At 38.6% G+C, this 25,816-nt stretch overlaps 3 protein-coding genes across 10 annotated transcripts in view; 2 read left to right on the forward strand and 1 right to left on the reverse strand.

Moving 5' to 3' along the window:
- The window catches only part of LOC129726880 (peroxisomal acyl-coenzyme A oxidase 3), a 47,702-nt gene extending 33,598 nt beyond the window's left edge, over window positions 1-14,104 (forward strand). For all 7 annotated transcript variants that reach the window (XM_055684074.1, XM_055684075.1, XM_055684071.1 and 4 more), the window contains exons 2-7: window positions 783-967; window positions 1,028-1,345; window positions 1,403-2,008; window positions 2,068-2,542; window positions 12,686-12,863; window positions 12,922-14,104. In XM_055684074.1, the coding sequence (XP_055540049.1) occupies window positions 833-967; window positions 1,028-1,345; window positions 1,403-2,008; window positions 2,068-2,542; window positions 12,686-12,863; window positions 12,922-13,294 (2,085 nt within the window). In that variant the 5' untranslated portion in view covers window positions 783-832 and the 3' untranslated portion in view covers window positions 13,295-14,104. The remainder of the gene's footprint in view (window positions 1-782; window positions 968-1,027; window positions 1,346-1,402; window positions 2,009-2,067; window positions 2,543-12,685; window positions 12,864-12,921) is intronic.
- Window positions 14,105-14,562: 458 nt separating this feature from the next.
- Window positions 14,563-16,634, reverse strand: LOC129726881 (lamin-C-like). The gene is made up of 2 exons (XM_055684078.1): window positions 16,482-16,634; window positions 14,563-16,424 (listed from the first exon to the last, which is right to left on the reverse strand). The coding sequence occupies exon 2, from the start codon at window positions 16,400-16,402 to the stop codon at window positions 14,735-14,737; it is 1,668 nt and encodes a 555-aa protein (XP_055540053.1). The 5' UTR covers window positions 16,403-16,424; window positions 16,482-16,634; the 3' UTR covers window positions 14,563-14,734.
- A 1,084-nt stretch (window positions 16,635-17,718) lies between these two features.
- Window positions 17,719-21,054, forward strand: LOC129726882 (probable serine/threonine-protein kinase DDB_G0272282). 2 transcript variants are annotated; one of them, XM_055684080.1, is made up of 3 exons: window positions 17,719-18,198; window positions 18,267-18,449; window positions 18,591-21,054. In XM_055684080.1, exons 1-3 carry the CDS (start codon window positions 18,116-18,118, stop codon window positions 18,754-18,756), a joined length of 432 nt encoding a protein of 143 aa, XP_055540055.1. In that variant the 5' UTR covers window positions 17,719-18,115; the 3' UTR covers window positions 18,757-21,054. The 2 variants fall into 2 exon arrangements, with proteins under 2 accessions (XP_055540055.1, XP_055540056.1); XM_055684081.1 differs by having other exon boundaries at window positions 17,727-18,198; window positions 18,600-21,054.
- The last annotated feature ends 4,762 nt before the right edge of the window (window positions 21,055-25,816 follow it).

Genomic DNA, 25,816 nt, shown 5'->3' on the forward strand with positions numbered 1-25,816 from the left:
TTTCCGAATTTTGGATACAGTCCACTCACCAAGAAAAGGAACCACCCCCGGGAATTTTGGATCAGTTCTCAACAACCTAAGGGTTACTAAACTTTAAAGAGTAGTTTGCATTTACTTCGACCTACGACTTATTTGTACATGTGTTATTACTTCTTAGCAGATACCCCAAGAGAAAGCGGGTAAATTATATGCATACAAGTGTGTTCCTTAATTCATGAATTAAAATTCCAAATGCCGAGGCGTGTTCTGAATACCGAATGAATTAAGTGGCCGTACGTGCCTTACTAAATATTTAAGTTCTACGATGATTAACGTATGGTTTCTAATTTATGTTGAAGTCGTCACTCAGTTCTTATTTGGCAGCATGAATCATTGTAAGCTTTTGCTTGATAAACTGTTCCGAGTAGGGTGTGTTCCTTTTAATACCAAACTCGAACGAAAAATCTTTCGTTCATCGTTTGTTCCTGTGCAATTGAGATATAATTTACAAAAAAATTGCCAATTAAAACTAACACAAGTCGACGAGTCTACCATATACAGATTATAATTATGCACGCTTTTATTGACCGACTTTATAGTCAAAATTATCCAAAAGTCTCTCAATTAGCTAGCAGGCGATATGTGATCTCACAAGGTCAATGCGTGTGCGCGCGTTTCTCTAACCTAGTCTATGTTAATTTTGTAGGTCACACCCGATATCAATTAAGTTAGTTCTGTTAGGTTTGCGGTTACTAGCGCTAGTGCTATTCTCTTCAGTAAGTGATTTACGTTTACTTTTGTAGGTCTGTGTACATATTCCGCACAACTTGGGTCACCATCATTCAGCAGTACGATGACGAAAGATGTCAAAAACAGTGTGTTACCGGATCTACCGCGAGGGCCTCTCTGCGAGTATCGAAACCGCGCAAAGTTCAACTGGAAGGAGCTCAAAACAGTACTAGAAGATCCAAACTTAACTCGGATAAAGGTTTGAGGTTATCTCTACTATCGAAAACCGTCGCGCTAATTTTACCTTTTTCAATTGTAGTACAATGTATGGCGTAGGCTAGAATCGGAACCACTCTTCACTCCGGTTACGGCAACGTTGTCAGTCGACCAGCAGAAGGAGCGAGCGGCAAAGCAGGTCAATCGAATTGCAGATTTAGAGCTGGCACCGGCGGAAATCTATTCGTCCGACTATAAGTATCGTGTGCGTTACTTAATGAGTATTAACGAGGCACTGCATGCCGTGTGTCCAAGCATGTCGGTTAAGATTGCACTGGGAGTTGGTCTTTTCACAAATTCGCTTCTTGCGATGGGAACTGAGAGACATTCTGCGGTGTACAATGCTGCCTGGAACAGGGAGGTAAGTTCATAGTTTAATTAGATATTCGGCTTACACTAAAGAGTAACTTGTTTTTAGATCATTACCTGCCTAGCCATTACTGAAGTTAGTCACGGTAGTAATACGAAACGATGTCGCACAACTGCCACATACGATCCTGGAACGCAAGAGTTCGTAATAAACACGCCGGATTTCGAAGCGGCCAAGTGCTGGATCGGTAATCTGGGTAAAACTGCTTCGATAGCACTGCTGTTTGCCATTCTTTACACGAACGACGGACAGAACCACGGTCTGCAAGGTTTCTTAGTGCCCATTCGGGATCCCAAAACGCTGCAGCCTTACCCGGGAGTTATCGTGGGTGACATCGGTGAAAAAATTGGTCTGAATGGCATTGACAATGGGTTCGTTATGTTCAACAATTATCGAATACCACGAGAGAACATGCTGAATCGAACCGGAGACGTGACGCCCGGAGGGGTCTATGAAAGTACGTTTACCGAGCCCGGTAAAATCTTGGGAGCTGTGCTGGAGTCGTTTTCCGCCGGTCGGTTGGGCATTATGCAAGAATCGCAGAACACTCTGTCGCACGCGGCCGTCATTGCGGTGCGGTATGCTGCGTTGAGGAAACAGTTTGGACCGGAAAAGGATGGCCCAGAACAGTCAATTATCGAGTACCAATTGCACGTATGTCACGCTAAGTTTGCGGTTAAGATCTCTGTAATTATCGTTTTATTTGCTTTTAGCAATGGCGAATTTTCCCTTACTTGGCGGCATCCTGCGTACTTAAAGTATCGGTTTTCGCTCTAACCGAGATCTATCTAGAAACTGTACAGAAATCTCAAGCGGAATCTAATGGGTTTGAGTTGCTGACTCAAATCGTATCGGAAATTCATGCCCTAGTGTCCTCGTCGAAGCCACTGGTAACGTGGACCGCACGGGATGCTATCCAGGAGTCGAGAGAAGCTTGCGGAGGACACGGTTACCTAAAGGCTGCGAATCTCGGAGAGCTGAGAAACAATCACGATCCTAGTTGTACCTACGAGGGAGATAACAATGTGCTGGGCCAGCAAGCATCGAACTGGCTGCTGCGGCAGTGGAGGGGAAGCAGCGTCGAGAGCCCGGTGGAAACGGCAAACTTTATCGAGCGGCGTGAAGCCATACTGAGGAACACTTTCGCAGCAGTGGTGGCGGGCGGTTGCAACGTGGACAGTGCTGAATGTAAGTACCAAATGCTATATTTTGGAATTATTTACTGAACTGATTTTAAAAGACAAAAATTAATTTTCGTCGCAAGTTTTGTTATCAGTTCGAGGGAATAGAAAACAATTTGAAAAGGTATTTTCGTGTAAGAATTTGTAATTTCGCGACGTCTTATACGATAAATTATTTTTATAGGCAACGTTACAAGTTAATTCTGTTTGGGTGACTAAATATGTTGCATAATGTTCGAAAATTCCATGAAATACGAAAATGAGGCAGTTTTCTTCTGTCGATGGTATATGTATGCCTAGAAATTTTTATTAAGGTATACTATATTTTCATTTTTTATTCAACAGCCATCTGATATTTTGTATTCCATTTTCCATAGCCTGATATGGAAATTTTCTCTCTCTATTCCCTTCCTAACTATATCTCTTTCTTCATGATCTCCCTTCTTTGTTTCTTTCATTTATCTCTTTGTGACTTCCATGATTTTTGTTTCCTTTACAATCTTTATTACTCTTCCACGATCTTTTTCGTTCTTGAGCGATCTGTTTTTTCTTGCACGATTTCATATTTATTTTTCCACTATAACTCACTTTTGCTTCTACGATCTCTCCACAATTTATCACTTCTATTGCTACGATTTGCTACGAAGCCACGTGGTTCACTATAGCCTTATATTTATGCACTTTTTTCCTGTGTGAACTCATTACTATCAGAGACATTTTGTTCTATTGTGATATTGCCCAGGTATTTTCTGTACTCCGCACTTCATATTATTGGTAGTAGAAAGTGAGACGCTTATCTTTCTGTATCCATGCCTGTGTGTGAGTCTTACCCTATCTTTTCAAGCTTACTGCTCACTTATAAGCTCTTCCAACCTACCAATTTCGCCCACTTACAATTCGCTGAACAGAACTTTGATATGTTACTCAAAACCAGTTTTATTATAAGAGGGACTTATTTTTGTTGGGAGGAGGGTCCACAGAGGACAACAGAGGAGGGTCAACAGAGACTCTGTAGAGTTGAGCTCGAAGAAAGGGCATGTGGTGGCGAGCCTGAGAATAAAACCATGTTAAAGTCCTTTGGCAACCAAAATGGCCAGATTCCACTTAGATTCGAACCCACGACCGTTATCAAAGTGGACTCCGTAATTTTGCGGCTATGGAGCTCCATGCTTTTTGCTAATGCTTTTTGCTAACCCTGCTTCCGAGGTACTGCTTCTGATGACCCTCGGCAGTATATGCCGTCGCGTCGCCGTTTCCTTTGGATGCCGTAAGCTCGTTTGGGTCACACTTTTACCTTCTAATACTCCTGCCTCGCTGGGGGCTGGGGGAATTCAGCGAACCTTCGCCGCTCTCGTTTCGTCTACTCGTGATCTTCGGAATGAATAAATGAATGGGCAATAGGGTGGGACAAAAAATGAATTCTAGCTCCCATGCACTTTTCGTGTTCCTTATGGGTCCTATAACAACCGTGTAACTTTTCGGATCGATCGGTGTAACTATATTTTTGCGCCCGATTTTTGAAGTTTCCATACGATTTCATATGGGAAAATCTACTTTTTCAAAACTTATTCTCTAGAGATGTCCAGTTGGCTTCTAAAAATATATCGAAAGATGATATTTGCAAGAAATTTTCTTGAGAAAAACTCTTCTGAAGACCGTAAACCGCTACGATGCTTGTAGAAAAAGTTATTCACCTCAAACTGATTGTATGCTTGACGAGCGGCTCACCATTGAATTTTACTAGCAATACTGCTACAGCATGCTGCTATTGCAAACTTGCTTAAGGATGAAAAATAGTTTCGCGTGGAAAAAAGCTTGAAAGTGTAATTTTTGCTCATAGTATCTTCGGAGAAGCCTCGGTTGTTGTAGGACCCATAAGAAACACGAAAAGTGCATGGGAGCGAAAAAATAACACCATCGCTTTTTACCCATATAACCATGTCCTAGTCTAATGGGCAAAGGATAAATCTTGCGACGATGCAGGATTCTTTTGTTCGAAAACTTCAAGAGCGTTAAGGTTCTTCGCGAGAAGCGTTGTTGTTCTGATTCCGTAGAAGACTATTGGTCTTATCAGCATCAACTTCGTGCGTCGTCGCACTCGACTCGATCGAAATGTCTTCCGAGGTGAAAAGTAGGCATGATTTCCAGCCTGGATACGTCTCTGGATCTCTTTGCTGGTGTTATTGTCGGCGGTCACCAGTGACCCCAAATACACGAACTCATCGATCACCTCAAGCTCATCGCCGTCTACAGAGACTTGTGTTGGGAGGCTGTTCTCCTTGGAGCCTCTCGTTCGTATGTATTTTGTTTCGACGCATTTATTTGCAGTCCGATTCGTCCGGCTTCGGCTTTTAGGCGGGCGTAAGTATCCTCCGCCGTTGTAAAGTTACGTGTTATGATGTCAAAGTCATCCGCAAAGCCCACAAGCCGAGCAGATCTTGTAAAAATCGTGCCCCTCGTGTCGATGTCTGCCTTCCGGATCACATCCTCAAGGGCGATGTTAAACAGCAAACAGGAAAATCCATCATCTTGTCTTAGCTCTCTGCGCGATTCAAAGGGGCTCGAGAATGTTTCCGAAATACGCACCTAGCACATCATTTGCGCCGAGGTGGCCATGATCAATCGAGTCAGTTTATCCGTGCCTAGTCGTGCATGATCTGTCATAGCTGTTCTCGATCGACTGTATAATAGGCCGCCGTAAACTCGATAGTTAAAAGTCATAGACGACGAAACAGGATCTGTGAGAGTGTTTTGTAGGCGGCATTGATGAGCGGAATATTGCGGTAGTTGCGGAACTCCAGCTTGTCGCCCTTCTTGTAGATGTAGACGACTCCCTCCATACACTCATCTGACAGTTTTTGTTCCTTCCAAATCCTGGAAATAATCCATTGCAGCTCTCTAGTAAGCGCCTCTCTCCCAGGTTGGAAGAGCTCGCTCGGCAGTCCGTCTTTGGTTGCAGCTTTGTTGTTCTTCAACTTCCTGATCTCACAAAGAACTTCATGAACATCGGGGGTTGGTGATCGGTCATCTGCTGATTTCGCATGTCACTGGCACGGCACAGCTGCTCCAACTCCATATGTTCACGATCCTCTTGCTGGCACTTCGTTCGTCTGAGAATCGTGGTCATGTCGTTCCGTGTCCTTTGTTATTGGCCTTGTTCTCTCTCGTTGACCTGCCCAGGTATATCGCCCAGGTCCGGTTCTTCTCATTCACCGCTGCCTCGCATTCCCCATCATACCCGTCGTTTCTACCACTAGGTGCTTCCATTCCTAGTGTTGCTGCTTCGATTTCCCCGATAGCTGTTCGAATGCTGCACCTGTCGTCCTCGAGCAGCTATTCGCCAAGCCCCTCTGTCGTGGGTAGTACCGCTTCGAGCTGTTGCGCGTATTCCTCCGCTGCCTGGGATTTTCTGAGCTGCTTGATGCTGAGCCGCGAGGTTTGGCGATGTCGCGCGTGGTATACGATCGACAGTTTTGAGCGTAAAGGTATCGCAAGTAGGTAGTGGTCACGATTGGTGTGTACTAGAGATGGTCGGGTATGGGAAAATTGTTACCCGTACCCGACTCATCGAGAATTTTCAAACCCGTACCCGACCCGAACCCGAAGTCGGGTTTGCTTGAAATACCCGTACCCGACCCGAACCCGAAAAATTTTGTTTTCAACTACCCGTACCAGACCCGTACCCGAAAGAAAAATACCCCGAAATTACCGGTACCCGACCCGTCCTGGATTTTTATTTTATTTTATTTTTTTAAATACCTGATTACCTCGCACGTTTTATGCACTGATTGTCATATGTGGCTTCTCGAGATGACGGCCGGAGTTGGGCTAGACCCGAGTGTTCATGTGAACGAATGTTAATGAACCAGCCAGAGTTCCGCTCGTCTGATGTTGAAAAATTTGATCATTTTTATCACGCAGCAAAATATCTATTCATAACTGTGAACGGAGCTCCGCTAATTACCTCATATTAAAATTGATCAGGGATTTCAATTATTTATTTTGTATGATTCATATAAACTGCTGAAAATTTTTATTTTGTTAATTCACCCTACTAGCACAACATGGAGAATGGTGAAAAATGCATGTCTGGTATAGTTTGAATTAAGCGACGAGTTTCATGTGCACATCGTAGCAATCAGGAATCTAGAATTCGGTATAACACAGGTATTTCTGTACATGCGGCATCCCTGGTCACAGTGCAAACCATGACCTGGGAGAGAGAAACAAATACTACACTAAAAATTTTCCTGCGTAAACCGAGTATGACTCGAACATCACGAATACTAAATGTGCAAATTTGTATGCGAAACACAGATTTGTCGAGTCAGTTTCTTCAGATTTTTGAGTTTATTTATATTTACTTAGACTTGCGCAGTGTTGCAATAATTTTACAATTTCATACCTCATTATTTTGTGAAACAAAAATCAAGACTCAACCGTGATGAAGTGTATACTGCCCTTCCAAGCATAGTTGTCCCAGCGTGCATAAGATTTGTGTAGAACATGGGACTATTATGATTGGAACGGCAGAATAGTTCCAAACTGTTATCAAACGACTTCTTTTGGATACCCGAGTAATAATTACGTAGGAGGTCTGCGGAAAAGAGTTTATTTGCAAACATTGCTTACACGTTTAAACAACATAAATGCTTTTAAAAAAATCGACAAACTTTCAAAACTCGTGGCTTACTTAAGGACAGAAATATTATGTAAAATATTGTTAATTTCATTGCTTGTGTGGATATTATTTTTTTATTTTTAATTGTTTATTTATTTCGTCAGGCAAATGTAGACTACATAAATATTTTATTACAGTGATTATTTATAGTGTTTACAATGTTCTTGTTACGAGCTAAATATTTCTAGTGTATTTCAGACAGTTTTTAATTTGTTTTTTGACATTGTTATGCCAATGGTTTTACAATGTAGATTATACTGACACATCATTCGATTTATGGGACCATTTTTTGCATAATTAGTTCTGCAATTTTTTTCTGAAAAAAGTTTTCTCGTTCTAAGATGCCGTGAAGGTGTATTAAAGTTGAGTTGTGATAGTAATGCAGATAAGTCTATACGATTTGAAATAATGTCATTGACGAAGAATAGCATTGCAAATTCGCGGCGTGGTTTAAGTGTTTGCAGATTAATGAGCATGCAGCGTGCTTCATACGATGGCAGAGGAAATGCAATCCAATTCAAGTTGCGAAGCGCGTAAAGAAGGAATTGTTTTTGGACTGATCCATATGAGATTACAATATTCTACAATAGGTCTAACATATGTAATATACAATAGTTTGATAGTGTACGGGTCTTGAAAATTGTTGCTGAACCGCTTAGCAAAGTCCAGCATACTATTTGCTTTACTTATGATGGAGTTATAGTATCAGAATAAGTATTTTTCGAATAAGTCCACGGTCAAGAAAAAAATGCAATCATTCTTCTACAGAAATCAATGATACCGTTACCGATGTAACTTCGTGCTGCTTCGTATCCGTTTTTATCCGTTTTTAATTAAATTCTCATAATGCACGAAAATCGAATTACCCGTACCCGACCCGTGCCCGACCAGTTGAGAATTTTTCAAACCCGTACCCGACCCGAGCCTGAAGCCTTGGTTTTTAAATTACCCGTACCCGACCCGAACCCGAAAAATATTTTTTGGCGTTACCCGAAACCCGACCCGAACCCGTCGGGTACGGGTCGGGTACGGGTATCGGGTAAAAATACCCGTACCCGACCATCTCTAGTGTGTACGTTTGTTATGTCTGAGAAGAAGCCGTCGATGAGAACATGGTCAATTTGGTTTGCTGTACGTTAGTCATGTGATCTACAGCTGGTTTTGTGGATATCCTTCCGGGGGAAGAAGGTACCTCGGAATGCCAGTCCTGGGGAAGCTGCGAACTTGACGCATCGCTGGCCGTTGTCGTTCGTCACGGTTTGCAGGCTGTTTATCGACTTGTATATGTCTTCTCTACCGATCTGAGCGTTCATGTCACCGATGAAGATCCTGATCTCAACGCGAGCAGCAATCATAGAGTTTCTTCAGCTGCGCGTAGAACACTTCCTTCTCTACATCGGGTTTTAATTCATGAGGGCAGTGCCCATTAGGTATAGTGTAGTTGTAGAACCGGTCTTTTATTCTTAACTAGCGCCAAAACGAATTTTTTAAGCGTAAGAGGCTAATGTGGTACCTTTACTGTTTGGTTTCATTTCCGATCGAACACTTTTTTCACTGAAATTTCAAAGTTGTGTTCATCTACGTGCACTTTTTTGTGTTGAATGGAAAAAATATCAGGGAATTGATGTTATATTTCAGGGAGCATCAGAGAAATTCAGGGAATTTATTTGTGAAAACTTTTTCGCCACCCTGATAATTATTGTATTGAAAATTGTCAAGCCTTGTTGAAACGCTGATTTCACCCAATCAAAGCAGATCTTAATGCTTGCCTTCGTTAATACGACCTACAGAATATTATACCTAGTTAACCGAAAATGCACTCTTTGGGCTATAAAATAACCTGCTTTTGCTTAAACAAATCATATTACTAGCGGGTGGTGCCACAACCGGTCACCTCTCAGCAACTCAGCGATAGCAGCAGACTTCCCGTTACTGTCAGTGTTGCAGTGCGCCACCTTAATGGAGGGGAGTGGGGGGTGTTATATAAGAGTCTGTTTTCGACTCAATTTGATCAACAAACTGTCCTTTTCAGGACATCCAGACAATGTGGTTATTAACTCCTTGGTAGATTGATAAGTAGGCAATGATTTATCGTTGCGGTCGTTGCCTTGTACACAACCCTTCTGTTATTTTTGACTGATGTATTTATCCTTTTTTCATTCTTGCACGATCTCTCACTTTCTCCCACTGTATTTCGTTCTTCTTCAATGTTTTCTTTCTTTTTCTTTCATGTTTTACTTTTTCCAATTGCTTTTTCCTCTTCCTTCTACGATCTTTAATTTTGTTCTCATGTGGTCTCTCTTTTCACCACAATCTTTTTTTTTGCATTTATCTTCCTTTTTTTCTGTGATATTTCTCTTGCTACCTCCCCCACATTTTTTTTTCTTTCTTGCATTTTTTTTTTATTTTCTCTCTTATGGTCTCACTTTCCCTACCCCTTTTTTCCATGATTTCTCACTTCTTATTACAAAATATCTCTCTTCTTTTCCAAGCATTTCTCTCATTCTTTCACGATTTTACTTTTTACTGATCATACTTTTTGAGATCTTTATTTCTCTCTTGATGTGATCTCTAATCTAAATTTTCTCTCAAGGAGTCTTCTTCTTCTACGATCCTTTTTCTTCTACGATCTCCCACTCTTTTCCCTTATTGTACTCTTTTGCTGATCTCCCAGTTGGTCTCGAGGTACGACGCTGGCTTAACAAGCCAGTCGTCGTAGGTTCGAGTCTCGGCTCGGGAGAGACTGTTAGTGTCAATAGGATCGTAGCGCTAGCCCCGCAATTGTCCTGTACACTTAAAAGTTGGCTGCGAAGTCTGTGTATAATAAAACACAAGGTCAAGTTCCGAATCGGAATGTAGCACCAAGGGTTTCCTTTTTTATTCTTTTGCTGATCTATTTTTCTGTTTTTTTTGTCTTGTTGGACTTCGTTTGGCCTATTTTTTCTCGTTTGCTTTCTCTCTTTGTTGCGCGATCTTTCATTTCTTTTCTCGTGGTTTCTCTTTCTAAATATCATTCTTTCTTACACGAGCTACCCTTTTATTTTTCTGTGATCACTCCTTCTCTCTCGCCCTTTCTTCTTTGCATAAACTTTCTCTATCGAGCAAAGAGGAAGTATTAAAAATTGCAAGCACCACGTAATAGAGATAAAGAGAACATGAATGGTAGGGAGAACAAGACTTCTTTTATTATTGCTTCATTATGGTGGCTTCAGCTTTCGCCACCGTGAGAGAACAAGACAAAGAAAGAAGCGTAAAGATGTATAGATAAATGGCGAAAGAAAGACATTCAGTTCGATAATTTGAGAAAACACGTAAAATTGTAAAAGAGTCGAATCAAGAATACGAATCAAAGTTAGGGGCCGTCCAAATTCCACGTGTATAGTTATCCAGAAGAGAAGAGAAGGGTAGAGGGAACGCAAATGTCGACGCTTGTCCACGGTAGAGGGAGGGGTTAACGACAATGTTCACGTGACACGATAATTACAAAAAAATGGAAATCTGCAAAAAAAATATATTGGACTGCAATAAAAATTCCACTGAATTTAGAATCGTTATCAGCTGTGTTTGTAATAAATTTGGCCTCTTCTTTTTCTTAACGGTTCTTTAGAACTAATACAAGACGCGACAATAGGCTTCTAATTTTTCTTTTCGTAACGGTCGCTATCCCTGTTGAAATGTTTTGAAACGTTCCGAATCATTGTTACCAGATTGAATATATTTAGAAACTCTGGATTTCTACTCTTCGTTTTCTCACAATAAAATGCTTTGCATTTTATTTCAGAAAAAAAACTTAATCTCATACAAAATTACGAATAAACTTCACCGACCGCACGATACAAAACTGTTGTAGTTTTTACGTAACGGTCAGATGTCAGATTCAGCCAATCAGCAGCCTGGTCGCAATTGGTTTCATGTAGCTTTGTTTTTTTATGAACTTTGTTTAAACTCTATGAGACATTTTCAACTAAGCTCAATTTGGAATCACTTTTGTCTTTAGTCTGATCCATCTATGAATCCAGTTATAGCTGATTCAGATTCAATTCTTGCTTCGTCCTTTGCTTCTATTTATTCGTTTTTCTAATATTTTCGAAAAACATCAACTGAATAATACCATACCTTAAAAATATTTCTCACGTCACCCATTTTCGGTTATAAATAAAATTTGAAATTGTTAGATTTGCTTTTAACACATATTTGTAGGGTTTTTTATCGTTTGATTTAAATTCACTTATTAGAAGAAATAAAGGAAAATGGGCTAAATTAGTCCCTTGTTGTAAATTAACGGAAAGAGTTGTACCGTGGAATGGGGTGAAATTGATCAGTGGGGTGAAATTGATCACCTGAAAACTCGTGATAAAAAATACTAATCAAAAGATATTGCTCTTACAAGACTAGGCAATGTTAACGTGTCCTTAAACGCCACTTTTGCATGATTCACATACCTGTCAAAGTTAACCCTTGCATGCCCGGTGCAATTTTTCATATTTTCGAAAAATTCTTCTAACTCAGTCAATACTCAATCAAATTTGATCAAACAAATTTTCAAATAATAAAAAAGTATTGAATTTACTTGAAGTAATCTTAGTTAAGGGTTAATTATGTTAAATTTGGAGAAGTGAGTAAAGCTTGATAAAAGCTCAAAGAATGTAACTTTCAACAATTTTCATTCCATACCATTAAAGAAATACTGATGAAATCGCAGGAAACCACAAAGATTTTAATTTCAGAACTAGTTTTTGAGCTTTTGCAACAAACCGAATTGAAATCGGTCTAACGACGATCAAATAAGAGCAAATTTAGCAACAAGCAGCTCGTGAACCAAAATAAACAAATTTTAACCTGAAATATCGTTGTTTTCGTTTCCAAACTAACTGTAAATGATATTTTTCAGTACAGAAATCATCATTTATCTTGAACATATCGAAAATAATCACAATGCCAAAAGAATGTATGGAATTCAATGGCGATCAATTTCACCCCAATTTACCTAATAGTACCTTATAGAATTATCGAATTTATTCATGGAGTAGACAATAGAAATTTCACCAATTGCCATAGAGGTTTACTGGAGCACATACCAGTACTTGTTTTAAAATTATACTATTTCGAGCGGAATGTACATGAAGCTAGTTAATTGGAAATTGTTATGAAAATTGATCAATTTCACCCCATTCCATGGTACATTATTTCCTAACTTATATATTTATCAACAGACACAATATGGTCCTACTGATGAACCCTAAGTAATCTTAAAAAAATAGTTTTAATGTAGTCACGTGAAAGGTTAAAATCGAACACCGAAGATAGCCTGTTAAAGGTTCGTTGCAAACGCTTAAGTAACATCGAACAAGCGGAACTCACAGGTTCTTATAATTCAAGAGTTTTCAATGTGTACTTGAATTGAGATGTTTAATATCTGTACAAAATAGTTCACAAGAGTTCTAACCGTATGTGTTCTCTTTTTCCTAGTTATCGACCAGTGTTATGAATGGCTTCTGTGCTGGCTGTTGCATTCAACTTACGAGCAAAACCAGCTGGCGGAAAAGAATGATGTCGACAGGTTCAAGGCGCGAAATGATTCGCAGGTTTACCGGGCAAGAGATATGAGCCGTGCGTATGCAGAATACTACGCTTTGAAGAGCTTCAGGTTGGTGTTCTCTTATTCCGATTATCAGTAACTTTCACTAAGATTTTCCCTATTGTAGATCTCGCTGCCAGCGGGCGGACGTTTCGGTCGAGCTTCAACCAGTATTATTCAACGTCTATCTCATCTACGGAATGTGGTGTATCGATAGGCATCTGGCGACCTTCTACGCCGGAGGGTTTGCTGTTGGACCCCGCTTTGCAGATGCCGTACGGGGAACGTTGCTGCAGGCGTGCGATAAATTCAAAGATTCCGCCGTTGCAGTGGCGGATGCGCTTGCGCCACCCGATTGGGTTCTGAACTCGGTCCTCGGTAAATCCGACGGTCGGCTGTACGAAAACATTCAGAATGTATTCATGACGAATCCGGGTGCAATGGAGCGGGCCTCCTGGTGGAAGGATATCATTCCCACCAAGATGAAATCGAAACTGTAGGCGAATATTGCCGCTGCGGTCTAAACTACGGGTTACAAGAGAATGCAAACGATCTAGCGCAGAGAATATAGCGAATGTTACATATGTGTAGTGCAATCGATCCCGATTTCTCCCTCCGGAAACGAAACCATAAGCTGTGAGAATTTTGTTCTTTTTTTCCTCGACATCCAGTCGGACTGATACAAACGCAAGGCCAAAAAAATCAAATTACCTACGTGTAGTTCTAGTACTACAACGTGTAGAATGATATTTTTTGATTCTCCTGCGTATACACCAACCTATCAATCAACCGTGTGTGTAAATGGTTTGAAAAAAATCAACAACATGTGTCTTATTTTGAAAAACCTACATATTTATATTAAACTGTGAAAACCAATTTTAGGCAAACCAGAACAGGTTTCTGTTTCTATATACATCCTCGAGAGTTTTAGGAGGCGACCCGTTTTTCTAACTCGTTTTCGGTACAACGGTAATGTTTAATGCACTTAAAATAAGTTTATTTATCACGTTGAAATGACTGTTTACCCACTCGTTTTCCCTCTACCTTTCTTTTAGATTCAGGTTCGTTGTTTAACTGTGTATCTGTGCGTTTCCATATTGATTTATTTTCGAGATAAACGTGTAATATATAAGAGTCCCATATCTGTGTAACGAAATATAATGGAACCATGTAACTGTTTTTTTTTTCGAATGTGCAAAATGAGTAACGCATTTATTGTGGAGAAATAAACCAGATAGAAGTTGTGAGCGAAAGTTAAGGCATTTTCCTACTTTTAAGGGTGTATTTATAATCAATGATAACATGATTAATAGCATTTTTTTTATTTAAAAGACGAAAGCCATCTGTAATGTGTAAGAAGATGAGGTGCGGTAGGTGAATCAAACTATCGAACATTTGCATTACCATGTTATGGCATTGGAAATGTAAAAAAAATAAACATGACATGGAAAAAGATCAAAGTAGACTGCGTATAAAATCGGATTTGTTTCCAGCTGGCCAATGCTTCTGTAGAAAATTGTGTATCAGCTGATGATAAAGAAGTTTGTGATTCCCAAGTGGAAGAGTGTTAATTCTCAGTTCATTTCAGTACATGATGCTTTAACTATTGTTAAGTCCTAACTAAAGTAAAGTATACAGTTCAAAGTGAAGTGAAAAAACAAGCATTTTATGTTACATTTGTATTACAACGTCCAAACCGGGAATAGTTGCAACACTGGTTACCATCCAGGTAAGTAATAATTTTGAATAGAACAATTGTAAGCCACTCTAATTTTCTATAGACATACCATAAAAGAGATAAACTTTATTACACACTTTAGAAAAATACAAACAATTTTTCGCACCACAACCTTCAAACTATATACATTTTTCTGTTTTCAATTTAACTTAAATTGCTCGCAAAATATTAATCTTATCATAAACCCCTCAATCGGGTAACCTCACATCACCACACACTGCTCTTCATTCTTATCCCTTTTCGGCTGTTTATCGATGGCAAGCGAATGACTCACACCCAGTCGGGCTCCGCCTTCCTCGAGAAAGTACTTATCCCGAGGGCCAGAATAGTTGAACGGTTTCATTTTGATCCGCTCGGCATGGGCCATTTCAGCGCCCTCGGCGTTCAACAGCACGGTGGTCATGCTGTCCCCGATAGCCCACGATTGACCCTTCATCACCAGAGTGCCGGGTGGACTGGCTTTCTGGCCGCTAGAAGCCGACATGATGGTAACGGTTGCGTTGCCCTCGATTTTCGCCGATTTCGGAAACTTGTATACCACTTCCTCATTTTCTGTCCTGCGAATAATCTGCCATCCGTGCAGTTCATAAGGCTGTTTTGATTTGTTGTTGATTTTAACAAACACTCCTTCTGGGTCACATTCGATCAGCTGAAGATCACCCTTAGCGGAAGAATTGACAGAATAATCCAGCGAATCATCGAGAGCGTTTCTTCGGCGCTTCTGTGAAGGTGTACGGAACAGTCGCGAAGACGTGCTGAGAGCGACACCAGTGGCAGTTGTGCTGGTTACATTCGGTGTAATATTTAAACGAGTTTCCTCTGACGAGAGCAGCTTATCGTAAGCCGCTATTTCCATATCCAACGAGATTTTAATATCCATGAGATCCTGATACTCTTTCAGTTGGATGGACATTTCATCGCGCAACCGGTTAATTTCCTTCTCGAGTTTTAAGCGTTCATCTTCGTGCTCCGCCCTTTCAGCGCTTAGACGGGTTTCCAGGCTGTGCACCCGAGCATCGTATAGTTCGGAAATTTCTTCCCGATTCATACGCAGCTGGGAATCGTACTGTTCGCGAAGCTCTTGGAGTGTTTGTTGCAATTTGGTTTCGTACTGTTCCATTAGCAGTCCATCCATCTCAGTCAGATCGCTTTGCCTCCTCATCTTACTTTCACTCAGCTCCTGACAGTGGATTTGTTCCTTGAAGGTTAACTCCTCCCGCAAACTTTGCACATTATTCTCCAAATCCACACGAAGCAATGTTTCGTGTTCCAAATCTTTACGCATTGTCTCGAATGTCTTTCTCAGTTTCGACGCCTCAATTTCCGACTCGCGCAGTTCATCTTGTAGCTTTTTCCGCTCTGAGCAAGCACTGTTGTAGTTTGCCGTCAGTTCAATGACCCGTGACTCGTTGGCTCGAGCTTCTTTTTCCACCTCGCTCAACTCCTTGGTTTTTTTGTTCAGTTTCATTCGCAGCAGATCGTTCTCCTCCCAGTAACGTTTGGCATCGATTTCCACCTTCGCCTTGTCCCGGGCTGTTTCATCCAGCAGTTTTCGTGCATCGGCCAGTTCCCCTTCGTACATGGATTTCAGGTTTGCGATCTCCCGTTGGGCTGCATCCTGGCAGGTGGACAGCTCCAACGATACACGCGAGTTTTCTTGTTCTAAAAAGCGAACACGTTCTATATAGCAGACCAGACGGTCGTTCAGGTTCATGAGGTTATTTTTCTCCTGCAACCGGCTGCGCCGGGATGGGCTGAGAGCGGTTTCCGAGCTTTCCGACACGGTGGAAGCGGACGAGGACACCGACTGTGCACCGGAGGTGGAGGTTGGCTTGACGGAGGATTTTTTCGTTCGTTGAGACATCTTCATCGTTGTTCGATCGATCACGATTCTAAAAAAAACCGTTGGAGTGTCATAATCCGTTTGATTAGATAATTATTTCACTCACCAGTTGTAATTGTGATTAAACAGTTGTTTTTGTACCATTAAACTTCAACAACGCCACCAGTTAAACGTTTAGATGGTAAAAACCGCGCTTTCGATTATCACTACACTAAGTTGTATGGCTATTGTGAAGAGAGCAATAGAAGAAGATGGCGAACCGGCAATCAATGCCCAATGTGTAATTTTAGAATCTATAGGCTGCTTGCATGCAAGTTATTTTAACCCGTTAATGGCCATCCGAAGAATGTCCACTTAAACTGAGCGAAATGTGTTGCTGTATTTTCATTATGTTTCGAGTGAATTCGAAGTGAAGTCTCAACCATAACAAAATAAATAATTTACAGTCTAATATAACAGCAAAAACTCAGATATTTTGCGACATTTTTTCGGAATTAGTTTGACTAACCCTGAAACTGAAACTTTGCAATAGATCGCTAATCATTATATGTAGTTCAAACTTATTTTAAATTAATAAAATCGAACCGTAAAATATAGAATAATATTGATAAATTTTATGAAAATGTTTTCGTCAGTGTTTTGTAAGAGCTCTACTGTATAGTATTTCAAATAAATCTTTGCTGGCGTATTGGTTACCGAAAAATCATTTTTGTCAAAAAAAAAAAATTCTAAAAAAATTGACTAATTTGTGATTGAAAAAAGTCCCTCTTTAAGGCTTCCGATTACCACAAAAGATCAAAATAATGGTTGCAGTGGTTCAAATCTTACAAAAACAAGCAATCAAAACCAATCAAAATGGAGTCAATACTAAAGTTGTAGATAGTCAAATGCTGATAGAAACAAAATTTGCTATTAAAATTAGGGGCCATCCACATACCGCGTGGACAGATTTTCAACGATTATTACTGCCCCCCCCCCCCCCCCCCCCCCCCCGGTGGACAAATGCCCATATAAATTCTTTTTTTTTTGTAAGGACCGTGGACATTCCACAACCGCCACCCCCCTCCCCCCCAAGCTGTCCACGTGGTATGTGGATGGCCCCTTATAAAAGAAGTTAATGTACTCGAACTACTTAGTTTTTTTTTCATTATTTAAACCGATTGATTTTTGTTTTTTTTTTGAGATTTTATACTAGATATTTATTTAGTTATACTTATTCATGTGTTAGCACTTTCATTGATAACTGTTGATAAAATATCACACTAGCGGAGGATACAACAGTTAATTGAATCATTTTCGAACATTGCCTCCCACAGGCAAAACTCTTCCAGCACTAAGAAATACGAGCTGGGTAATGTTTTTTCAGCTAATAGCTTTCAGTCCTAATCGAATGCACCGAACGGCAATTATGAGTACGTGGCGGGTGTGCATTGTGCGAGCCTATTGCCGCAATTAACCTTGAAACATTTTCATTACTGTACCATTCATAGCTAAACAACGCACAATTAAGCTCAATCCAACGGCTTAGAAGTGCAATGTTGGTAATTCGCCCAAAGTAATCTCCAGGTGACACGGGGTTTCGCCAATACCCTCGAATCACTTGGACTGGATCACTTGGCGCGAACACTCGGTTTGAAGATTCGAGTTCTGCGACTGCGGTCAGGTGCTTTCGAACAGTCTTTGTCAGTTCACGCTTTGTGTTCATCATATATTCCGGTGAAGTAATATATTAGTGAGAAAATGCAAATTGTGAGATTGATAGTCTTACTGGGTGCCTTTGTTTGTGGTACAATTTATGCGGAAGATACGAAAACGTTCCCAGGGTAGGATTTCTAAAAAAAAAAAAATAAGTTTACTAAAATAGATGTGCTTTGAATCCGCTCTCTTGCAGTGCTGAAATCATTATCCCGGCTATCATAGGTCAGGTTTTACCCGTCATAATCGGCGGAATTATCGGTGGTGGCGGAGGTCCAACAGGAGGAGGAGGCGCCAATCTTCCTGCATTGCCTCCAGTTTCGATCTCACATACAACCTCGGTGGCAACTTCGGTTGCAAACAAGCCAATTGCCGTTAGGTAGGTTGCATCGCACGCTCAATTGAAGAAACATTCTGTATGGGTGAAGAAAAACAAATATTTGCCATTTCGAAAGTCTCACTTATCAGAATGTTCTTCCGCAGCACCAAATAGTTGTTGTCAATAATCTGAACTCTTAAGTTTCAACAGCCACAGCGGTTCACTATCGACTAGTTCGAATACCAATGCCGGTTCACAAGCGATTGCTGGCCAGGGATCGATGGTTTCGGCAACCAGTGGCAGCGGGACGAATCCGATTAACACGCTTAGTGTGCAGTGGCGGAAGTTTTTCAAAAATATTAGCTAGTAATACTGCGGTAAAAATCTTCGAGTCAGTTGAAAGGAGAAAGTTCATAGTCGAATGTACAAAGTTTTAGAGGAAGTATACTACGCATAGAAAACTTGTTCGTAAAATAAACGATGAAATTTTTTTTTCAAAAGCCATTATTACTGAAGAATGATCATTTAATGCAGTGTTTAGGTACAAGAGAAAATCAGATAAATGTTAGGTAAACCATGCATCCGCCATATAAAAAAATTAAAAGGTTATTTCCGGTAAAAAGATTATTTGCCTTGGAATGGAAGCAAACCGCAAGCGAAACAAAAGTGTAACTAGAATAATGGAACTCGAATATGATTAAGAAATTGCTTTAATTAACGTAGAACTACATCTTCAAGAAAGGTCTAAGCGAGGTAAAATGAAAATCGAAAAAAGGGGATGGAAACATGTCCGATTTCAAACGTTTATAACTCGGTTAGTTTTCAACAAATTTCCATCGTTCTTTTGCCGCAATCAATTGAAAAACTAGCTACAAATTCGCCGAAATAGAGAGAATTGTATTTCGGTTATGAGAACCATTGTACCAGCTGTTGTTTTTAAAACTCCGATTTTGGACCAATTAGAGTAATTTTTTTCGGGATGTTTTGAGTAAAGTGAAGTACTCGGGTATTTTGGCTATTGATTAAGGTATATTTGAAGATGTATTTTGCATGTCGTGGATAAATAGATTGAGTTACCTTTTCAGCACGGCGCTTATTAAAATCGATAGTTTCAAAAACAGCCATATAAAATGCGGCCACTCTACTGAACACCACAGAAAATAAATAAAAACAAACGAGACCAATCTGCAATTTCGAGCAGAATTGAAGCACTTGAAAATAAATTCTATGTCTTAGAATCGTTATATGTATATACATATTCTACCATATCTCGGGATAAGAAACGGCAATTATTATGTGAATTAATTTTTTGTTTTTAAATATAAACTTCTTGTGGGTCCATTTAATGTACTCGAATCAACTTCAAACTTTCATAGCTTATTTCTCGGGTAAAGATAATTATTCTGTTATCACGACTGAAAAAAATTCGGCAACAGTCACTTTTCCGATTTTTGTCCGCCTGAAATCCTGCAGTGCCCTGGTACCCCGTAGGGTACGTATTACCCCTTAAAATTCAGGTCCCCCTCATTGAAAGATCATGCTCTTTTACATCAAATATATCAAAATCAGAGATGTATATTGTCTAAAACAACAATCATATTAAAATGACCAAAACAGGTTCGATGCGCCCGTTTGGAAGCGGCAGTCTTGTCTGCTGTCGGAGCTGCAGGCAATGACGCAGCGGCAGCGGCTGAATATGATAGTTAATTCGATTTTCCCGGCGAATCATGACGTGGCGGTGGTGATAGACGACGAGATCTATCCAGTGTTATTAAACTCGTTCATAAAAAAGCATGCGATACTCGAAGTGGCGTTATCACTGCTACCGAAATCACACACTGGAGATACTTCATTCGAACTGTTTCTAGTTCTTTTTCACTTCTTTCATTGCACTGCACCGAGTGTTATTGCTTGCGTGTTTTCTCGTACGAACCTATGCCGAAACTCGCTCCCGAAATCATGGACCTATCTCATCCTGCATGGCAACGACTGGCAAAGCACTTCGTATATTACATCCTTCACGAAGGAAGTGAGCTCCGAGCCTCTGAAGTGAAATTCATTTGATATTTTTCGATCAAATTAATGATTCATTCCTAGATTTAAGAAAAAATGCCGAGAAATCAATTCTGTTAACTTTTACCTGTAAAAAATATAAAAATATTGTAATTCTATTAAATTAACTCATTTATAAAAAAAAAATTCAAAAAAAAAAACAGATTTTTGAAAAGTTACAAATATATAGAGTCAAATATGCCCTTTAATGAATGACGACAAACAAATGAAAAAGGCTAATTTTTTAAAGAAAATACATCAATAACTTTGAGTAGAATTAAGATATTCACGATGTCAGCATTGAAAATTGATGGTTTTTAAAGCCCTAAAAGTATTAAAAGACAATTTCGATGTTAAAATTCAAATAAAAAAATTAGAGCAGTTTCTGCCTTTCCTCTAGAAAGGTATAGCAGAGCAAAATCATTTCAAATCGCCTGGAAATACGCGAAAATTTAATCGACCATTTTTGATTTGAAAGAAACTTTGCACACGTATTTGGCTTAGCAAACTGAGCATTTTTCACAGGGGAGAGATTTTTTACACCCATGAGTTACATTCTAAAAGAGCGTATGCCTTTTGGCATAGGTTTTATTCGAAGCATTGTAGCCCAGAAACCGTTGGTTGTATAGAAAAACTCTCTGAGAATGAGTTGTAGGGAATTGGAAATGCACCATAAAATAATATAAACTGTACAAAAAAATTTTTTTTTGATAAAAAAAAATCAAAAATAAACATTAAATTTCAATTAAAAAAAAAAGAGTTGAATTTTTTTAAAGAAACTTGACGTTAATACGCAACTTTTAAAAAAAAGTCCAGGATGGATAAATGAAAAATAATTTTTTATGGTAGATTAATTTTTTTATGAAAATTCTAATTGAAACATTTTTCAAAATATTTGTATTCTGATGATTTTAAAAGATGCAGAGAGTCATTTCGAATCAAAAAGCTCTTGATAGTAAACATTCTAAAGGCATTGGTTTTCGAGTTATTTCTAATTTAAGCTCGAAAAATTATAATTATTTAGGAAAATACACGTTTCTCTTAATTTGTCCATGGTTCTCCAGCAAAAACCATACGTTCATTGGAATGCTTCATCAAAAGTATACAATTCATTCTTTGACAACAAAACGATTGGGCGAACGGTTCTCAAGAAGAGAGTTAAATGTTCTGAGTGATATAAACATATATAAGAATCAAACATTTATTTTCGAGTTTTATTATCTTAGGAACATATTTTTTATGACATAGATACTTTACAGAACTAGTTTCACCTTATATTTTATATACATCATAAGTAAATGATTCGTCATCTTTTGAAAACAGCTTCGTTTGTATCTTATTTTCTGAAGTCGGAACAAAAGAGTTATACTTTTGTGTGGCAGCTATTATTATAGATTTTTTGAAAATATTGCTCCATTCTGTTACTCCTTGTTCATATTCTTCATGTGATACCCAACTAAATGACATTTTTGATGAATTTTAATTACAATCATACAATTCTTTTGCGCTTGTAATGGGATGTTCATGTTCTTTAGCTAAACTTGCATTTCCTGCCATTCGTTTTAATATGCCACCAATTGCATCGCATGGGCCTTTACCATGAGAAGTCGCAAAAAATGCCACTCTGCATCGACGTTATATTTTGTTGCAAAGTTTTTTCTATTTTTATATTGTGAGGCAGCTCCATCAGACATTAATATCGCTTTTTTCAACTCTATTGTTGTTTTCAAAAAACTCATTAATTTGGAAATGAACACCTGAACCGCAACAGTATCATGATGGAGTACTTCCGATATTATGATGAAGCTGATATTCTTAAGTGTTCCAGATTCTGAATAGTAAACAACGAAGGGATGAATGGTGACTTGACTATCATTTCAATCACTACACGAATCACAAATTGATAAAGACGTATCAAAATGAGCTTGACTGTTCAATATTTTCAATTTTGCAATAACGTTTTCGTTTAATTTGCGTAAGCTTGATGAGCACCGATGATCAGGAAAGGGTTTACAGCATTTGGGCTTGGTGTATTCCATTTTCACTTTATTCATCTTCACAAAATGCAAACTGTTACTAACACATCTGGAGCAGTGCAATCGTATTTATATACGAAAACAGATAAAGGTGACCCAGTAGTTATTGGTTGCGTACTTTACAAACAGTTATTATTAGTAAACAAGTAGGTAGTGTTGCACGACAAACATATTATTTTATAAAACATTTTTATAAAACATTCGAACAAACTTATGATGTATATAAAATATAAGGTAAAACTAGTTCTGTAAAGTATCTATGTCATAAAAAAATATGTTCCTCAGATAATAAAACTCGAAAACAAATATTTGATTCTTATATATATTTATATCACTTAGAACATTTAACTCTTTTCTTGAGGACCGTTCGCCCAATCGTTTTGTTGTCAAAGAATGAATTGTATATTTTTGATGAAGCATTACAATGAACGTATGGTTTTTGCTGGAGAACCAAGGACAAATTAAATAAAAACGTGTATTTTCCGAAATATTAATAATTTATTGAGCTTAAATTTAAAATAACTCGAAAACCGATGCCTTTAGAATGTTCACTACCAAGAGCTTTTTGATTCAAAATGACTCTCTGCATCTTTTAAAATCATCAGAATACAAATATTTTGAAAAATGTTTAAATTAGAATTTTTATAAAAAGATTAATCTACCATAAAAAATTATTTTTTCATTTCTCCATTCTGGACTTTTTTTAAAAGTTGCGTATTAACGTCAAGTTTCATTAAAAAAAAAATCAACTCTTTTTTAAAATTGAAATTTAATGTTTATTTTTAATTTTTTTTGGTCAAAAAAATTTTTTTTGTACAGTGCATATATTTTTTATGGTGCATTTTCAATTCCCTACAACTCATTCTCAGAGAGTTTTTCTATACAACCAACAGTTTCTTGGCTACAATGCTTCGAATAAAACCTATGCCAAAAAGCATACGCCCTTTTAGAAAGTAGCTCATGGGTGTAAAAAATCTCTCCCCCTGTGAAAAATGCTCAGTTTGCTAAGCCAAATACGTGTGCAAAGTACCATTCAAATCAAAAATGGTCGATATTCGACCATCGGTGATTTGGCGCGATCTTGCTCAGCAATCACTTGCAAAACCGAAAGTATAAAAGTGCTCCAAAGGGCCGAATGGCATATATCACTCGACTCGGCTCGACGAGCTGAGCATTTTCTGTATGTGTGTGTGTGTATGTTCAGATTTTTATTCTTACTCACTTTTCTCAGAGATGGCTGGACCGATTTTCATGGAATTAATTGCAAATGAAAGGTCTTGTTGTCCCATAAAACCCTATTGAATTTCATTGTAATCGGATTTATAGTTTAGAGGTTATGTATCAAAATGTAAAAATCATGAAACATCATTATCTCAAAAACTACTCAACCGATTTGAACGAAATTGATTTCAAATGAACGGGCTATTTGAAACACCCTTAACTTTTGAATTTTATGAAGATTGAACTTGTGGTTCAAAAGTTATGAAAAGAAACGTGTTTTGAAGACCACTTAATCTCACTCATGTTTCTCAGAGACGGCTGGACCGATTTTCAAAAAATCAGTGTCAAATGGAAGGTCTAGTTGCCTCATAAGACCCTATTGATTTGTTTTGCAATCGGACTATTACTTTGCCTGTTATGTTTAAAAATGTGAAATCCAGCTATGAAAAGGAACATATCCCGAAGACTACTTGAACTCAGTTACATTTCTTAGTGATGGCTGACCCGATTTCCACAAAATTAGTGTCAAACAAAAGGTCTAGCTGTCTCATAACACCCTATTGAATTTTACTGTAATCGGACAGTAATTTCGTCTGTAATGTACCGAAATATGAAAATCACGAAACTTCATTGTCTCAGAAACTACACAACCGATTTGATCAATATTATTATCAGATGAGCGGGCTAGTTAAGGGTTAACTGATGAATTATGATTGAACACGTGGTTCCAAAGTTTGGCTGCTCTAAACATTCCCATTTCATTTGATTATAATCGAACTTAAGCAACCGTTATGTATTAAAGTGTTAAAAAACAACGAGAGTCTATTATCTCAAAGATTACATGACTTATTTGAACATAACTAGTGTTATACGAATGAGTCATCTCTCAAACTTACAAATAACAAACTTCATAACAATTTGATATGTGACTCAAAGTTTTTGGAAAGAAAAGAAATTCAAAGACTATTTAAAACTACACCTGCTTTGATCGATATGTGTGGCCTCAACATAATTTTAATGTGGTATCGTACTATTTGAACTTTCCAAATTCATTGATTCCTTGCGATATGTTTAAAATCTGCAAATGCACGACGAATCGGCCATAGGATATGATCAAAGTCAAGTAACAAATCGTTTGAAATGTTTGGTTTTATCGAAATGACAACATCTTCAACTTTTGGCTTCTGTACATCGCCTTAATTCTGAATTTATTCATATTGGGTGGTATACGGTCATTCTCAGCAGATTTTCTGGCATCAATCTGACACCGGAAATACCCATATTGGGAGATATTTAGTTATTTTGGTTGTTTTCCACAAACTAAAAGTGGTCGTCTTTAAATTCAAAATGGTATCCAGGGTTAATGTTTGGTTTCTATGCATCATCTCGTTTACGGAAATATCCATATTGAGTATTATTCGGTCATTTTCGACTGTTTCCTAGAAGTTGCCATTTAGCAATTCAAAGTGATGCCTGAGGTCAATTGTTAGCTGATTGCATCATTCTGGTTCCAGAGATACTCATATTGGATGGTATTTGGTTATTTTAGGCTGTTTTTCACAAACCGGAAGTCGCCATCTTGGATTTCAAAATGGCATTTAAGATAATTTCTGGCCTCTGATTGTCATTCTGGTTGAGGAAACACTCATATTGGGTGTTATTCGATCATTTTCCGCTGTTTTTCAGGAACCGGAAGTCGCCAACCGAGAATCTAAAATAGGGTTTGTGGTCGATTTCAACTGCTGTGTATCATTCTAGATCCGGTGATACTCATTTTAGACGAAAATCGGCCATTTTTGGCTGTTTTCTAGAAACCAGATGTTACCATCCTACAATTCATAATGGTGTCTGAGGTCAATTTTCAGCTTCTTGCAACATTCTGGTTCCGAAGAAACCCATATTGGGTGGTATTTGGTCACTTTTTGTCCTCTGGACGTAATTCTGGTTCCGAAAACATTCATATTGAATGGTAGTAGGTCATTTCCGGCTGTTTGCGAGTTACCGGAAGTCATCATCTTAAAATTCAAGATTGTGTCTGTGATCAATTTTTAGCTTCTATGCTTCTTTCTGGTTCCGGAGATACTCATATGTAATGGGAATTGTCCATATCAGGCTGTT

The sequence above is a fragment of the Wyeomyia smithii genome, chromosome 3, assembly GCF_029784165.1.
Source record: "Wyeomyia smithii strain HCP4-BCI-WySm-NY-G18 chromosome 3, ASM2978416v1, whole genome shotgun sequence".
In the NCBI taxonomy this organism is placed as follows: Eukaryota; Metazoa; Arthropoda; class Insecta; order Diptera; family Culicidae; genus Wyeomyia; species Wyeomyia smithii.